This window comes from Petaurus breviceps, unplaced genomic scaffold (assembly GCF_028583685.1).
Source record: "Petaurus breviceps papuanus isolate PSGF00001 unplaced genomic scaffold, PetGlider_PUasm1.0 90638, whole genome shotgun sequence".
NCBI classification, from domain to species: domain Eukaryota; kingdom Metazoa; phylum Chordata; class Mammalia; order Diprotodontia; family Petauridae; genus Petaurus; species Petaurus breviceps.
In genome coordinates, this window is record NW_027187295.1 from 5232248 (window position 1) to 5251547 (window position 19300).

The following is a 19300-nucleotide window of genomic DNA, read 5'->3' on the forward strand; positions in this document are numbered from 1 at the left end:
CTTAGTTGGAAAAAGATGGGACTACATTGATAGGAGATCTCTTCCTAGGGTCCTGTAGTATATACCTGAATAGGTTTGCATGTAGAAACAATATGGCAAATGGTACTTATGTCCTACAATAATATTAAGTATAGGTACATCTATCTGTGGGTTAAATAGTCTTTTGTGAACTTTCTTAAAAACTTAAACCCCATGTATAACGCTATAATCAGAACAAGGTAAACTTTGTTCTGAGTTCCAAACAACTATTTCTAAATTAAAATTTGAAATTGTCATAAGCTTTATAGGTGAGGCATTATCAAGTAATGCATGAGTATCTTTTAAAAAAAGATTCACATGTGCTTATGCTGATTATCTAGTATTCTTAAAGGTTTGTGGTTTTGCTTTGTGAGGTGAGCCAAGAAAGTGCACACCTATTGTTTTCTTAGTCATTATTTGATTATGAAAATTATTATTGTTTTTTATAAGAGGCAAGAAATAGACTTATGATAAACATAGAGTTCTTCAATAAAATACACATTTGTCTAGTTAGATTAGCCAAATTGGGTAGACCCAAAGCCTTTAGGGTGTCTTCCAATTTTTTTTCACTACCTTTGAATCCAAATGCTTTCTGGAGTAATTGAAGGTAACTTGCAGTTTGGGAGTTGTTGGACCAGGAACTGGAATTTCATCAGTGCTGAGAACTCACAGTATGGAAACAAACTCCTTCCAAGCATATTGTCAACCTGTCTGTAGCTTATAGACTTAGAGAATTATTTATCTGGCTATCTGTCTACATATAGATATATAGATGGGGTGTATTTTGTGGATTTAGGGATTTGTTTGGGTCCAGACCTGTGGCTTTTATCAATGTGCAATAACTCACAATCTGGGGACCACCCTTCCCCAATACAAATGAGTGACTTCTCTGTTACTTATAGTTTTAGCAAGTTGCCTGGGACCTTGAAAAATTAAGTGACTTACCCATGGTCCCAAAGTGAATTTGTCAAAGGCAGGACTTGAAACTAAGTCTTCCTAATTCCAAGGCCAATCCTTTCGTCATTGTACCATACTGCTTCCAAAGAAAAATAAAGCTCCTACAATGAAGTGACCTGAGAGTCAGGGAAACCATAACTACAAAAGTGAACATAAGAGTAGTTATTGATAAGTCATAAGTACAAGTTAGAGAGGCAGTGTGCAGTAGTGGGGCCAAAAAACCCAAACAAACCTTGGAGTCAAAAGATGTGGATTCAAGTACTGCCCTTAATACATACTAGTTCTGGGACCATGGATTAGCTAGCTCATCTCTCAGTACTCCCAGGTAATTCTCAAAGAGTATAAGCTACAGACAAATTGACAGTCTGCATGGTAAGGGTTCTCCCCACCCCACCCCTTGCACTGTGAATTCTTAACACTGATGAAATTCTAGTTCCTGGCCCAACAATACCCAAACTGCAAGTTACTGTCCTGTACTCCAGAAAGCACTGATTTGTGCAGCTGGATTGAATTAGAAATTAGGAAAGATTGTTTCTCTGTACCCCCTTTTTGAAAGCATTTGTTATTGCTTTCCTAATTTTACAAATAAGAAAAGAAATTTTGGAGAAGAATGACTTCTAGTACAAACACTAATCCATGTCATTGTTTTACATCTGTTCCCAATGCAATAGTTTGTTTACTTAATTTTACTGTTTGCTAAATAAAAAAATTATTTTTTCAGATGCCAAATCTCAACCAAGTGTACAGTTTCCAAAGGGTTTAATTAAACTTCCCAGCAGTCATCATATTAGTAATGTCACGGGCTATCTTACAGTGCTACAACAGTTTCTGAAAGTAGATAACTTTCTTTACACGACGGGAATTCTTCTCAATAAATCAGGTATTTAATGTTCTTCTTAGTCTTGTAATTGAATTTAAATGTATTATAAGGACATAAGCACATCCCCTATACTTTTAAGTAAATGTTGAGATGTGTTGCTTAGGCACACATTTGAAGTTGAGTAATTCATATACCCTTGAATCCCATATCTATTATCAAGATGTCTCTGTCAGCCTTCCTTTTATGTAAAAGTGCAATTAGCTCCCTACAGTACTTGCTATAATTACATTTGAAATTAATATGAATTTCATTTCCAGTGTACTTTTCTAGCCCAAAGAACACCTTTAGAAAGAAATTTTTTTTCATTCTTAATTTTAACTTCTCAGATATCACTACCTAGAAGTTAATCTATACTTAGTGTCTATAAGTAGTCTGCAACATATTTCCAGTTATAACCTGTACCCAAGAAATTTCATACAAATAATCATTACAAAACATGTATGACTGGAAAGGACATGGGTTGGTCTTGTAGTATGAATGAGAGATGAGAGATGAGCATAATAATAGTACCTACCAAATATTAAAAGATTTTTAGGGGACTAAAATGTCAGAACTCTTCCAGCTGAGCTCTCCCAATATTCTACTCCAAACAACTTTAAAATAACACCTCAAATCAAATGGTGGAGTAACACATCCAACAAAAGGTCAGGGTGAGACATTTTTCCAGTTTAAAACAACTTAAAAGTTTGTCAGGGGAGTTATGTGACATCAGACTGGAGACCTGCCTGGAGCACATGTAATGGCAGTACCACCCGTGGAAGAGGCAGCAGCTCTCAATCCATAGACAGTAAGGGGGTTGGACAACTGTTTAGAAAGAAATTGCAGGTTTCCTTTTGCTGGCACCGTGTACAGCTGGAACTGATCGGCACTTTTGCCCATAAGCAGTTCTGGATAAAACGTCAATGTAGAAAGGAGTACTTGTGGTTGGTCACAAGAGAGTAGGGGCCTTGATCTCTATCCCAAGGCAGAGAGGAGCACTAATGCTTGTGGCTTCAGGAGAATAGGCAACCTGTTCACAGTTTCACAATCAAGAATAGACTAGTACTTTTGGCTATAGGGGATCAGGAGTTCTTCCTGGGTAAAGCAGCTTTTTTTTTGTCATGGTAAAGAATTGGAAATTGAGGAGAAACTCATCAGTTGGAGAATATTTGAACTGGTTGTTTCATATATTTGTGATGGAGTACTATTGTGCTATAAGAAATGCCAAGGGGGTTGGTTTCAGAAAAAAATCTTGAGAAGACCTATATAAACTGATGCATATTGAAGTGAAAAGAACTTGGAGATCATTGTGCACAGTAACAGCAATGTTGTAATGATGATCAACTACGAAAGTCTTGACTACTATGATCAACACAATGATCCAAGACAATTCCAAAGGACTCATGATTAAAAAAATGGTGTCCATCTCCAGAGAGAGAACTGATGAACTCTGAGTGCAAATTGAAGTATAATTTTCTTGCTTTATTTTTTGTTACTGTTTTTTTTTTGGCAATATGGCTAATATGGAAATGTTTTCCATGATTTCGCATGTGAGATTTCTTAGTGAGTGTGGGAGGGGTTGGAAAAGGGGATAGAATTTGAAACTAAAAATGTAAAAAGAAAAGAATGTTAAAATAAATAATGAATTATTTTTAAAAACACTTTCATGAAAGTGTCCAATATTATGATTAAATTCTTGATGAAGTGCCTATGGAAATACATGGTCAGAAATCACATAGGATGAAAAGACACAAATGGGTTGCAGTCTACATTGATGGGGGAAAGTAGCATCATTTTGACTATGTATCTATAGAAATAATTTCAAACTTTGCAGTTGTTACAAAGACAATAAAATCTCTTAAGGCAGTTAAATGTTTTGTTTATATGTAATTGAGATTCATGGTTTGTAATTTAGAGTAAATGGTAGTAAAAATTTCTCTTACTAAAAGAAATCAAATACTTGATTCTCTTGCATGCAGAGAGATGTCAGTCCAAGGCAACACTGGTTTACAACATAAACTTGTTTTTAAACTCTTATAAAGAAGGATGATGAATAACTGTAAGAAGTATAATCTTGTAAAGCAGATAGAAGCAGTGGAAATTAAAAGCAGTTTAAAGTAACTTTGGCATGCAACTCAACTAAGCAGAATCATCTCAAAGACATTTAAAGTGAAAAATTGTTAAAGAATAACAAACAGAAGAAAGATGAAAAAGCTTAACAAAGGTTAATATGCAAACTGTTTTTGCTAGCAGGGATAATATTCCATTGTGCTTGAGCCCAAATATGACACTAACAGTAACACTAAAGAGAGTAAAGATGGTTAAGCCAGATGTATCGACCAAGTGAATTAGTGAAATGAGGAAATTAGTGTTGGAGGTAATACAGTCTTCAGGGAGTTTAGAAATTTGCATATAAAGTATATGAAGGAAGTGAAGACACCAAAGGCATAGGGGAAAAAAATCCCAGTCCTTAATACTGAATAAAGGCTAAAGAATGAATGTCACTATTGACTTACTTGCTTACACTGGCATACTTTAGAGACATATTGCTGGATATATGGCCCTTTTTCTTTCACTTTTTCCTACTTTGTGTGCCTATTTTTCCTCCTCTGTTCTAAACTCCTTGCCTATGCTTTAGCTTGGTTATAGCCTGAGAGTTGTGGTAAGGCAGTCTCCATAGGATATGCTTCAGTGAGAGCATGAAACCACTGTCTAGATGTAACCAAGATGGAAAAGGAGGGCCCCCTTCCTAGAGCCAGATACATGACTTTTCCAAATATTAAAATGTATGACAATGCCAGTAGGCTATATAGCATTTTATATTTATTTTTATTTATCTTTTTAAAAAATCAAATTTACTTCATGATTGATTATTTTTCTAGTTTGTGATCAGTATTTTTCCTTATTTTCTATTATAGACAATTGTCAGTGTTATGGACATCCAAAACTTCGTGGCCTAAATACTCTTATTTCACTTTTTGAGCCAAAGAGGCAAGAGTTGAGCTGAAAAAGGGAAAATATATTATTTTACATTAGGAAACTGTTTTACATATGTTTTCTATGATTTTTACTAAAGTCGTTAAAATGTAGAGTGTTCTGGCTCCATGAGAAAGTAGAAGTTAATTTCTGTTTAATATAAATCAGTTTTCTGTATGAAGTGCCTCTGAGGAGACATCTCTAATTATGCAGGTACTTGAAAATTTTCTTTTTCAAGAATCATATCACAGAATTTATTTTTAATATTTGAAGTATATAGTACTATTTGGTTTGACAGTATGAGTGATCAAAGGAGAATAATGAGGGAAAACTTATTTTCTATTTACTGTATAGAACTAATATGTGTCTTCTAAAGTTTTAAGAGGCATCATTATGATAAAATATAGAAAAACTTGACACTGTAGAATACCACTAGTATATTGGCAAATGTTTTATTAAACCCTTTTTAAAATTTAAAATCTCAGTATATACTAGTATCAATTCTATGGATAATAAAATGGTCAAAGATTCAGTATGTCAGAGAGAGGTTCATCAGGTTTCAATATGACTCACTATTATTTTTTAAAATTACTGAAGTTAGCAACCTAAGATTTAAATTTCAAATCATAATGCAAATATGCATACATGCTCCTCTAATGAAAGGCTAAAAGTTGGATCTCTGTACTTATTTGGGATAAAAACAAAATTTTTTGACAAATTAGAAGGATCTGATGCTTTTGTTCTTCACTTTGTTTTTCATCACCTTAACACGGACCTTATGTCTGATTCTCTGAAGCAAAAAAAGTCTTTTTTTTTTTAAGGTTTCAAAAGCATTGAATTGACTCCTCTTGCTGCAATATGTGTGAATATATATTCTGGTGGAAAAGAACTAAATGTGGATGGCTCCATTCAAATTACTCTCCCCCTCCTAGACCCAAGCACTTCAAAGGCAGGGGATGCTCTACCTGCATGGACATTTGATATGAAAACCGGTATGTGGACTCTAAAGGTTAAGAAATACATAGCATTGAATATCTTTTAAAAGAGGTTAGGCTATGGCATGACATTTCAGTAATATTATACATTTTATCATATTTTCAGTACATAATTTTAGGTTGTTGTAGTATTTTGTAAATTGTTTAGGGGATATTAGGGCAAATTATTCATTTAACAAAACAGCTATGTATTATCTACTTTTGCTAAATGCTGTTAATTTGTAATGTGATATCCAAGAAAAAAAAATTTTTTTCCACATCTGTTCCCCCCTCTAAAAAAAATTATTAAACCTTCATCTCCCTCTGTCACTGAATTTTATGGAGAAAAAATATGCACATATATGTGTGTTTACATATATGTATATATACACATATACATATGTATACACATATCTATCTCTATCTATCTACCTATCTATCTATCTATCTATCTATCTATCTATCTATCTATCTATCTAATTTTCCCTTTAATACAGCAAAACCTTGTTGGATATAAGTAACTTCAGAAAGATATCTCCTTAAAGAATTTATATGATTACCAGAATGAAACAAAATAGTAAATTTAAGATCTTTAGACAAATACCTAGAGTATGTTAGATATGTACTCTGTAGCAAGGGGGCAAATCAACACCCACTCAAAGGATAGCTTATTGAGATCTCCAGAAAAGATTGGCTGGTCTAATCATGACCCAAACATAGATGTTTAGTGGCTTTTGTGTGTAGAGCATGGAAACTGGAGTCAGAAAGCCTGAGTTTAAATTCTGTCTCAGATACTTTCAAGGTCTGTGACCCTTTGACAAGTCACTTAACCCCTCTGGGCCCCAGTTTCATTTTTTGCAAAATGAGAGAGTTGGATTTGATGACTTCTAAGATCTATAACTATATTAATTCCATAGCTATAATCTTCTGATATCTAAATAGGACCAATTTAAATGTTATTTAGGTGATAAATTGGGATTTTTTCTTGGGCATAGCTAAAAGTCCTTGAAGCTTTTCCCCAAAGCCTCATTACCTCATCTGTCCAAGGGTAATTTCTTCAAATTAGGGGTTATGTTCCCAATCTCATGTTGTGTAGTTTGAATTTTTCAGGATACTGAAAAAATATTTTGATATATGAAATTGACATGTATTTTATCCCAGACATCAAAAAATTTGTTCTACTAATCCTAGAATATGTAACAACTGTATTTAGAGATAGATGCTTTAAAAGTAAAAGGCTCTGCATCTGACTCCTGTCTAATTAGGGAGATTGTTTTCTCTTCCAGGTGCTTGGGCAAATCGTGGCTTGGGTATGGTCAAGAAATTTAATGACCATTTAGTATGGACATATATGGCTCCACATTTAGGTTACTGGATTGCAGCACCACTTCCTGGAACCAGAGGTAATATTTTAAAAAGCAAAGAGGAATTCAGTACTAACAAATCATTTTTATACTTGTTCAAGGTGTTTGGTTCTTGTTAGGGAATCTTCATGAATAAGCCACATTTTAAAGATTATTTGTTTGTATCAAGGTGATATAAATATTATTTTAGATTGAACATAATCTGATTTAATATAATCAGTGTAGTGTGTTAAAAAGTTATCATGGTATAGAGGAAAGAACATTGAATTGGAAGCAGACCAGGGTTCTAGCCTTGGGTTGACTACTAACTACCCATCTGACCTCAATCAAGTGGCTTATTATTAACAGAAATATATAAAATAGTAAAAATAATAGTCTCTGCTTGAAAGACTCCAGTAATGGGGTATTTGCTCCTTCTCAAGCTACCTGTTCCACTTTTGGTCTGTCTTCTGTGGTATCTGTTTTAGGAAGATTTCACTTAGTTATGAATTTAAAAATTAAAAAAAATTCTTTTTCATATTCAAATCTGCTTATGTGACAAAAAGGAGTACAACAAATTTAAAAATTGCTAAGATTAGAAAAACCCCCAAGATTTTTCATTTATCACTAGAGTATTCTACCAGATAATTATTTTATAATCTGTTATATAGAAGACTTTCCTTGGGTCTTCTATAAATATTTTTAAAATAAAAATTCTGTTTTATTTTTACTCTTACTCTATATTGACATTGTTTCCAATAAAAAGGATAAAGGAAAAGCTCTAAGATAACAGATTTAGCTCATTATGACTAGGACATAATCTCTACTTAAAAAAAAAAAACACAAAAAAACCACCAAAAGCAAAACTGTTGTTTTGTGAAGCCAACAGTTATCAGCTCAATTTTTGAGATTTGTCCATTAACCTAATGTGATTAAAAGGGACATTCTTTCTTTTCATCATTTGAAGTCAGTATTTTAAAAAACCTATTTAATCCAAACCCAGGAGGTGGTTTTCTTTGGTATTTATTTATGCAAAATAACATGAAGTCTTCCCAGCTGTCTGGCCATACACAAATTCTAATTTGCCAGTGTAATGAAATATTGATGAAAAGAGCAATTAATATTTCATTTGATATCACTACTAGTCCAGGTTCAAGACATTTAATTTTTAATACAAGTACCATGAGGAATAGTCAAGGCTTGTAGACAAATATGACACTAACTAAAAACAGATTTAAAATAATCAGTTTAAAGAAGATGAGGTTATGAATTATAGAAGATACAGTATTATTATGAAGTAGGTAAGAGTTCTATTTTAGTATTCATTTTTTAAATGTAGTCTTCAGCTTACCCCTTGTGGGGTGATTTTGTGGGAGTTTAAATACTATGAAAAGAGGGGAAATATTTCCTGTAATTCATGTTAACTTGCTTGTCATTTGAAAAGTCATTTCTGTTAAGTAATTCAACAAACATTTATTAGATGCCTACTATGTGCAAATCACTAGTAGTAAAAGGATACTTAATCCACCCCCCCCCCCAGGACTGAAATTTATATGAGAATTTAGAAATCAGCAAGTCCAATTCCTTCATTTTATGGTTGCCAGGATGTAAAGGACCAGAAGGGGTGACCTGAGTGGCCCAATATCATACATCTGGTAGTGTCAGAGTTTGGCTGTAAATACTGAGTCTCAAATTGGGGCTTTCCCTATGCTATTCTAGTCTACTGTCCTTCCACATTCAGCATAATCTAGTGAAAAGAACTTGAAGGAGTAAGGAAAGCTGGACTCTGGCCTTGCTCAGCTACTAATTAACTGTATAACCTTGAGAAATTTACCAATGTTTTCATGGCCTTTCCCTTCTTTGTGAAGTGAGGGCTTTTAATTACATGTTATCTAAGGTCCCTTCAAGTTTTAAGTGTATATGTTGTGATGCATTTACTTTTAACATTCAAACCAATAACTGAAGTGACAAAAATAAGTCCAATATTGGTATAAGTGCTCATGTGTTCAACATAATTTTTGTTGTATTTGTGCTAATAATTTAAAAGTCAGTTGCCCTGAATTCTGTCTTTTATCAGAATTAGAAATTTTCTTGAGATTGAAAATGTATTAAATATAATAAATTAGGCTAAAATAAGTTTCAAGAGTAGGTCTTTTTTTAGGGAAAAATGTAATTTTAGTAAGTAAATTTAGTAAGTATTGAGACCAATTTTCTCCTCACTGGGGAATGGAGCTGACTGGTATGAGCATAAAATGAACACAAAGTGTATTTTCATTTTTATACTTACTTCTATCCTTTCTATGTTTATTCCTTACTTTTTGCCTACTTTCCTCTTAATCACACAAGCAGTTTCTGACTACTGTTTTCCTACCCTGGATTTTGGACTACAGCACCTCTTCATCACTTCCTTAAATGTGCTAGTGACCATATGGAGGCAGAATAGTTAGCCTTGATGCTATGGAAAAAAAAATTGAGTCACCACCTAATTTTTGTAATTAAAAACACCTTACAAGTGTCATATTTCCCCCCTCTTTCACCTCTAGATTTTGCTTAATCATAAATAAATCCACTCTTCTGTAGCACTTGAACTGGATAAGCATTTGTAGTATGGAGGAGTTTATATGTCTTTACCTTGGTTTGTATAAATACTGGTGACAGCTAGGCAGTACAGTGGATAGAGTGCTGGGTCTAGAGTCAGGAAGACCTGAATTTCAGTTCAGTCTTAGACACTTACTACCTGTGTGACTCTGGGCAGATCACTTAACCTCTGTCTGCCTCAGTTTCCTCATTTGTAAAATGGGAATCATAATAGCACCTAGCTTCCAGGTTTGTTATGAGGATAAAATGATATAAGATTTGTAAAGCACTTAGCACAGTGTGTGTAGTGCCAATGCAATATTTACAGCACCCATGATCATGATAAAGACTGTGACTATAAATATCACATGACACTGATTGCAAACTATAACAAACTCTCCATATAGAGGACAGAAGCAAAGTATTTATTTAGACACCAGAAAACTGAATCCCAAAACCAGTAAGTCGATTCCGTCATAGTAGTAAAGAAGTTAACAAGCCATAACAACACAGAGAGCCACAGCATCCTTTAGCCTTCCCACAAACCAATATAAGATCAATATTTACTCACAAACCTCTCTATCTCTTTGCCTGAGCATCCTCTCTCTCCCACCATCTCTCTAGCTCTGACTCCCAGCTTCCTGTGGCTCTGCTCTACCCTTCAGCAAACTCCTTCCACCACAGGCTCCATGTGACTACTTTCAACCTATTAGGGGGCAGAGTTTACTTTCAAATTCCCCCAAGGCCTATTAAGGGGCAGGGAAGATATCCAAATTCCCATTCCCATTATAGGGCATGACACATAGTTGGTGCTTAATAAATGCTTGTTCCCTTCCCCCTTCCTCTATGAAGAATCTCCCTCCTAAGGGATAGTCTTTCTTTAGCACTTAGCATATTGCCTGGAAAATAGTCAGTGCCTAATAAAGAAATACTTATTGACTAGTCAGGTGGTGGTGTAGACTCTCTCAAACTTGGTTAGCACTTGAGATTTACTTATCTCCTCTGAGAAATGATTCTTAACCTTATCTGAGTACCTAGAGTGACTAGACCATACCTGATCAGTTGACTTGAAAAGCAAAGCGATTCATATCATCTTTATTTCCTTTCATCAGATCACTGCATGACAGAGTCATTTATAGCTCTTTATGAAGATGGCATATATCAAGGCAGTGGGTAGATAAAGCATTCCCAGTATGGTCTGACTCGGTGAATGCCTATTAAATATAACCTTAGTGCAAATCCTACTCTGACACAGGCATGTCAGTGTGCTGTTTTGTTATTTTTTAACAATAGGGAAGAAATGAAGATAGTGAAAGATTAAATAGAAAAGTTAGATAAGAAACTTTATATCAGAAATGTTTAAGGTCATAGGAGATGGTCTAGTTGAGAAATTGGTACTAAATGAGTTATTTATTGTTAGAATAATTTTTGCATGAGTATATTTATATTGAATATTTTAGGTTCACTTGTAAGTGAAGTTTCCAAGGATATCACTGCCTACCACACAGTATTTCTGACAGCCATATTGGGAGGTACAGTTGTCATTCTCATTGGCTTTTTTGCTGTTCTTCTTTGTTATTGCAGGTAAGAACAAAATTGATTAATGTGTGTGAGCATTAATATACTACCAGAAAAAAAACTATTATTTTGAACATTTCTCTGCAAACTGCTCATTTTGCTTTTAGCATGTTTGGTATATTAGTAAATGAGGCGAATCTGGCAAAGCCAGAAATATGACTAATACATTGGTTTTTTAATGTATGATTTTCTGATATAAAATGGATATATGCCTCAATTTTTTATAGGTATTATTTTGAAGATTCTTATTTAAATAGCAGATTTTTCTGCTTGATTACTTCTAAACAGATATTTGTGTTTTCTTTCAAAATAGGGATAAATGTGGTGGATCACAAAAAAGGGAAAGAAATGCCACTAGACTTGAGGTACTTAAGAAGGACCAGACCACATCAACAAGTCACATAAACCATATAAGTTCAGTGAAGGGTTCCTTAAAAGCTGAGGACAGGTTACAGTTGTACCACTCTAAGAATTCCCCATACAGTCCTCGCAAAAAGGATTCTTCAAAGTCAGAACCTGAAGACAGAGTCTCTACAGTGAAAACTCGGGACAATTTTAAAATCTACAATGAAGAAGTTTCATTTCTATCAGCCAATCAGAAAAGTCATTCAAGAAATTCAAGCCAGTCTTTAGAGCACAATGCTGTATCCAGACAGACAGTGCAACCAAAACACAGTAATAGCAATGTCTCTCCATCTACAGGTGATACTCAAGAACAAAACAGGTATCTTTCAGTAAATGAAGAAATGTACGGGCTTTCTCATATACCTGAACAACTGATGCATATCTACAGTCAGCCAATTGCCATCCTTCAAACATCTGATCTTTTTCACTCTCCAGAACAGTTGCATTCTGCTAAGTCAGCTACTTTGCCTAGAAAGGGACAGGTAGTCTATGGACAACTGATGGAGCCAGTAAACCGAGAAAACTACACCCAGACATTACCCAAAATGCCAATACATTCTCATTTGCAGCCCCCTACCACAAGAGAGGAGAAAATTACACCTGAAGTTCAACAAAGTTTGCCATCCCAAACTTCAGACTGGAGTCGGTATTCTAATAGCTTATTAGAATCAGTCTCTGTTCCAGGGACACTGAATGAAGCTGTTGTAATGACTCCATTTTCATCTGAACTCCAAGGCATTTCAGAGCAGACACTATTAGAGCTGTCCAAAGGAAAGCCCTCACCACACCCCAGAGCCTGGTTTGTTTCTCTGGATGGAAAGCCAATTGCTCAAGTGAGGCATTCCTTTATAGATCTGAAAAAGGGGAGAAGAACCCAAAGTAATGACACCAGTCTGGACTCTGGAGTGGACATGAATGAACATCACTCCAATCGAAAACTTGAGAGGGAGAAAACATTCATTAAAAGCATGCATCAACCTAAGATCCTCTATTTAGAAGATTTGGATCTCAGCAGCAGTGAAAGTGGAACCACTGTTTGTTCCCCTGAGGATCCTGCTTTAAGGCACATTCTAGATGGAGGGAGTGGCACCATCATGGAACAACCTGTGGAAGAGTCACCAAGAAGAAAAAGCACAGCTGAAGATCTGGAAGCCAATATGTCCCCTACTAAAAAAAGAGGAAGAACCCCATTGGCTAAAAAAGATAGTAAAACTAATATCTGGAAGAAGAGAGAGGAAAGGCCACTTCTCCCCATAAATTAACCCATTAAGATGCTTACTTTTCCTGACAGCTCCTGTTTTAAGTCTTGTAAAATGGAACCTGAATTCTGTAAAGCAAAGCTGAGCTAACTCTTAGAAACAGGTATAGTTCAAGGTAAGAACTGCAGCTTTGACTTCAAAGGAATAACAGATGTATAATGTACAATATTAATTTGCTACTCAGAGAAAAGCACTGAGGACAGCTTTGTTGCCAATTTGTTTTACTTTCTATTTGTTTTCTTCTTTTGTTAGCGATGAGTTTGAGGAAGTTCAAATTACAAAATAGCCTCAATGTATTTGTACTGCAGGCATTTTGCCAAGGCTGACAAATGTGTGCTCCAAAAATGATTCCCAAAATGTTGCCCTTGCCTGGAATGACATTTTAAAACAGTCCCTTCTGCACTCATTGCTTTGTTGTGAAATGCCCACAGTCTTATCACCTTGCTCTCTGCTTATGCTTTTTAAATAACTTGATAGATGTTTTGGACTGATATTGTTCTAGAGTTTAAAAGTGAAACAGGATTTTTCTTTAGTGTGATTAACAGCATGTATAGTGTATTATTCCTCAAAATAATCCCACCCCTAACTCACCTAAGTTGGGCCAGTGGTTTCTTGGTGGAATTTGCTCAGAGAGGAAAATGCCCTGTATTCTGATAATTGAAAATAATAATTACTTTTATCCTCTTTTTCTCTTGATGAGTGAATAGAGGTAAATGTCAAGGAATTTTATTTCTATCCAACCCAAGCAGTTTAAAATTTTATTTTTTGGGGAATGTTTATTTTATTAATGCTATAATCAGTTTCTGAAAGAATGTATTATTTAAACTCCTTCAAACTCAGCCATAGTGAGGTTGTCTCAATCAATCAATGAAAAACTTTTCATGAACACCACAGATTTAACTTAAAATTTCCCTTAAAAGAAGAAAATAACCTTTTGAAATATTGTAGAAAAGCTAATATTCTCAGAGTGGGATATTGTATCTTGGCTAGCAGAAAAATGATGCAGTTTTCCATATACTCTAAAAAATCTTCAAAATATTAGTTATCTATTAAAAATTTTTAGTTGATATTCATCAAAGATACTTAGAGAAAAATATGAATTTCAAAAAAGTAGAGGAATTTTCATCTTGAATCATCAAAAATCTAAAATATCTTTTTTAAAGAATGAAATATCAATACTCCTTCCATTATTTGAAAGGATTTATTTTTCAGTGTGATAACACAACTGTTTTATAGTTAGCCCAAGTTATCTTTTAATTCAGTTATCAGCCATCATAAAATTAGATGATCTGTGTTGTACCATAAACTGACCTCTTTCTTTTTTTCATTCTCTGAGAAAATAAAATATTTGGAATTCCCTTTTCTCCAACCAACAAAATAAAAGATTATGGCAGAATGGATAAGGACCTTTAATAAAATTATAGATTTAAATGAAATGGGTAACATTAACTCCTGTCCCAGAGGGGCGTATTTTCAGATACATCTACACTTGTGAAACAACTTTCTGATAACAATTTTATTTTGGTGTATTTGCTGAATATCTTAAAGCTTTTGGCAGACGTTTGGTATGTTTTTATCATAGATATTAATTATTCCAATGAATTCAAGAGGTAATTGTCTTGTATAATACTTAAGTATAATTTTTGGAGTGGACTAAGATCCACAATTAGTGAATGTTCATCATTTGTCACCCATTTGGAAGATGCATTAAATGGCTTAAATGGTTATGGCATGGAAATGGTCAAGGAGTTAATACTATGCTGAAGTGCCTTTAATACAGATACATTTTATCAGAAGAACATAACAAAATCTTAAAAGTGCACATGTTGGTTTTTTTTTCTGTTAGCCAAAATATCATCACTCAACTGGAAAGTTTCTTTTTTCAAGCTAATTTTTAAAAAGACAAAACCTAATGTTTCATGTTGGAACAGTGAATTTTCCATGTAGGTAATATTTAACTCTCCTTTCTTTTTATCCCTGTGCTTATTTTTTTCTGATCTAATAAATGTTGACAGATTGTTCATGTTGGAATGAAGTTGAAAATTATACAGAAAAAAAATAGCACCTTTTCAATCAGTTGAGCAGAATTATTTTTCCCTTTTTCAGCCAAAAAGTCTAACTTCCCATTTTAGCAACAGAATGTTGACTCAATGTATCAACAGAAAGCTGTCTGGGTGAACTCAAATCAGGGCCTGAGTTTTTTGAAAGGATCATACCAGGCAGACAATCGCTCAGATTGTTCATTTGTTTGTAAATGTAATGAGGAGAATTACTTCAAGGGCTTTTCTTGAAAGACTAAGTTTTGGAGATACATTTGTATTTTTTTCTTTTGTGCCCTGCACATTATGGTCTGGGTTTGAATATTGGCAGTTTATTCTTTCTAATGATTTTGGTGGTTTATTCCTTTTATTGATCAAAACTTTTTAATTTCTAATTTGGGAGCAATCCATACTTACCTTTTAAAAAACAACAAAAAACCCAAGCCTGAAGCCATCTAAACTTTCTTACTCCAAATGACAAAAAAAAAAAAAAAATCCCACATGTGATAGGTATAACTTTATTAAATTTTTAAATTGAAAATCTCCAGGGATTTTTGCAAATGTAAATCTAATGAATTTTGGTCACAAATTATTAACATTTATGTAACCTTTGTACATACTTCGGATAGATCTTTAAAAAGTAAACTATCCCTCAATTAACTGATGGATTCATTTAATAAGCACAGTAATATGTATTGTTTTGATACATATTATGATCTTGAGCCTTTATAAAATATATTTTTACAACATTTTTGAAGTTGAATGGGGAATTAGGCCCTTTTTTAATGCATAATAAAGCATGAAGCTCACCAAATTCTCAGAAAAAAAACAACAGTTCCTTGCTTTGGCAATCATTTCCAAACCATTGTGTGTGATATAACCCTCTTACAATATGGCTCATTATTACATAGATTGGGACATGCCATGGGTCAAATAATGTTCCTTAAATCATAATTGTATCATATAGTAAAAGCCTGATATAACATGGTTCGGTTTACAGTTATCTCTGTTCATCCATACCAGTGTTATAAAAAAAGGTTTCACTGTCCTTCCATTTCAGACCTAGTATTGATGGTATGCATCCTACTTTCTAAGTGTTTCTAGCTTTTGTATTTTTATCAGAGGTGTCTTTTCACATTTCGGTGTATTTATTATAAATAATATGGTATTGACAGTAAAATGGTAACTGAAGATTTGTAAAATGTCAAGCAGTTCATTAAAGACAATAAAATAACCTGAAAATATTATAAATGCATCATTTTCTTTTACATTACCTCTTAATAAATGAAGGTAATCTCCACCCCCCCCAACACAAATACCCTCTACATCATCATATAACAGTTCATATATAGTTTGGATAACATGTTGCTACCATTATTTCTGTCCTATCCCTGTTTGCCCATTCCCATATCCCATATCTCATTCCCTAAAAAGTAAAATAAACTTTGTACTTCTCATTATCCTTTAGTTATTAAATATATTTGATTTCTCTGTATTTTTTCTTCCTCAAAATTTACATTTTATAAGTTGATTTTAGCAATTCCCTACCTTTTAGATCCCTCTGTAAAGGGGTTTGTCATCTGAAAAGGAGATTCATTCACCAGGTATATATCAAAATTGCAGAAAGGTGGAATGTTAGATGAAATCATTAAGAGTACCTTGGTTAAGCCCATGTGCATCTTGAAAGATCAGGCACTCTTAATGATATTTTCACATAGGAAGATCCAACTGATGCATTCAGGAAGGTTTTCATTGGAGTGGTTCTCTAAGTACTTCTGTGTCATATATGTAGACATTGCCTCCATTAACTATCTAGATTACCATATGAAATCCTGGATCATGATCATGAAGTTTGGTCAAATCTAAAATAAGTTGAGTTGTGAGCTACTCAAATGATAACCAGCTTTTGTTTAAAATAAATGGATACGGGGTGGCTAGGTGGCGCAGCAAATAGAGCACCGGCCCTGGAATCAGGAGGACCTGAGTTCAAATCCAGCCTTAGACACTTAACACAAAAACTAGCCATGTGACCTTGGGCAAGTCACTTAACCCCAATTGCCCTCCAAAAAGCAAAAAAATAAAATACAAATAAATGGATACTATGATAAATAGCATAGCTACTTTAAGTATCTTTTGTGCATTTCCTAATAGGAATATATATATCCTCCTTGCTGGTTTTTTATTTCTAGACTTCTGATAAAGTAACATGAAGGACACATTAAAATAGTTTCTTAGTCTAGAGTCCACAAACTTGCTCTTTTAATATTTTTATATAACTGTTTTTTCCTTATAATACTATGATTTTTATTTTATGCATTTAAACATATGATTTTGAGAAGTGGTTGATAGGAATCATGTAACCTTTCTTTAAGCTGCCTTCCCCAAGGGACAGTACATCAGTCAGGTACCATAACATACACACAAAGAAATCTCCAGAGACCAAAGACTACCATAGTCATTATGGTCACACTGCATGCATATTCCTGTTTTAATCTTCACTTTTCATTTGATAGTTATGTTTCCACAGTGTTGCGGGGGGGAGTATAATTTTATAGTATAAAACTATAATCTATACTATATAGTACACTATATACTATATATATATAACATAAAACTATATATACTTTATATACTATACAAAACTGTAGTACAGTATAAAACTAGCCCCCAACATTGTGCAAATGACTAAAACTGTAATTGTGTGCATTACCTTTTATTCAAATCAAAAAACTTTTTTTTTGCATAGGAAACTCCTGATAAGGAAAATCTGCCAATAAAAATTTCTGCCTGCTCTCCAGCTGAAAGTCTTATGGAGTTTTCTGGATTTTAGTGATTTTATCCGGTTAATTCAGCTAGTATGTGTTAGCCCCTGAACACATTCCTTATTGACTCACAGAACAACTCTATCCACTGTACCATACTACATCTTAAATATCTTGGCTATAGTAGCTCTCATGTGTACAGAAATGCTTTTGTTCTCCTGCTACAGAAGATCCAGCTGTGTTCACCTTGCCAGCCTTCACCTCCTTTGCCACCTCAACTTTGCTAAAAGAGCACAACACTGATAAGAAAATGAAGGCATGGTGAAAAGCTTGTGTGCTTCCTTACAGAGTAAAGAATAAGGCAGGCTATTTCTTACATCTCTGCTCTCGTGCCTAGGTCTCTGCTCTACAGGCCTAGTAACCTTAACAAGGGTGATCCAACCTTGGGTAGATAGTTTATCTTACCTAGATTTTTAAGTGAGAAGAAATTTGTACCAGAATGCCAATTTAATAATTTACAATGAAAAATTAAGTCTATATGAAAATATAATATATTTTATAATATATATTATAATAAAATATAATATAATATAAATATAATATAAAATACAAATATAAGTAAATTACTATTCTTCCCAACAAATCATTGGTTTCTCTGAATGGGAACTAAGATGAAAAGGTTGCTTAGTACATATGGAACTGTAGTAAAGGATATGATCATCAATAATCTTTTCATCTAGCCTGGGGAATCCTTCACTAAAAGGGATGGATCTGCATTATAAGCAGGCATCTACTCCATGGACATGGCTAGAAAACACTAATCAATTCTTATTCTCACCCTCCTTTTTAGACTACATTACCACCACTGTTTCTTTGTACCTATTACATCATCTTTCATCATTTCAGAAAATTCCCATTACAGGATTCATAATATATTATGATTCCTAAGATTTGGGGTTATTTTTATATTGGTTACATTTTAGGATGACTGTCATATGGTAAGACAGCTGAATTTTATATCTTTATTAAATGTGAATTTATAAAAATATGTATCTTCCTCAGCACTTAGCACAGAGCTGTTTACACAAAAGGTATTTAATAAATTAAACTAAATCAATAAGATCTCTAAATTTCATTGTAGGAATATTTCCCATAGAGAGCTAATGTATATATAGATTCTTATTAACTCTTTCAAGAAGATTGTTACTTTGTGTGTGTGTGTAGGGGGTGTATGTTTTGCAAACCTCAAGCTCTATATAACTGCCAGCCTTTAGTATTCATTATTATTATTATTCGACTTCAATGTGTTTATTATATTGTTCTTTAATTTAGGGGTTCATCTTAAATACTGATAGACTTCTATTTTCTACAATCTTTCTTTAACACACTCAGATATATGTAAATAGTCTAGATCCATGTTTACTATTCCAAACTACACTGATAAACTATTGAAAATTCTTTACTGTGGACTACTTAGTCTTTCACTGTCAGGACCATACTGCTCAGTGGGCCTGTGCAGATGGTGGGAAGACAAGAAGCTAGGGATAAGCCAT

At 33.9% G+C, this 19300-nt stretch overlaps 1 protein-coding gene and 1 long non-coding RNA gene across 2 annotated transcripts in view; one reads left to right on the top strand and one right to left on the bottom strand.

The window, feature by feature from the left end:
- FAM171B (family with sequence similarity 171 member B) overlaps positions 1–16236 on the top strand; it is an 87398-nt gene extending 71162 nt beyond the window's left edge. Inside the window, exons 4-8 of the mRNA XM_069064513.1 lie at positions 1697–1855; positions 5632–5802; positions 7071–7187; positions 11165–11288; positions 11596–16236. Coding sequence (XP_068920614.1) covers positions 1697–1855; positions 5632–5802; positions 7071–7187; positions 11165–11288; positions 11596–12949 — 1925 coding nt within the window. The 3' untranslated portion in view covers positions 12950–16236. The remainder of the gene's footprint in view (positions 1–1696; positions 1856–5631; positions 5803–7070; positions 7188–11164; positions 11289–11595) is intronic.
- Positions 1–19300, bottom strand: part of LOC138143314 (uncharacterized) — a 358919-nt gene that overhangs the window by 327383 nt on the left and 12236 nt on the right. The gene's annotated exons all lie outside the window — the stretch shown is intronic.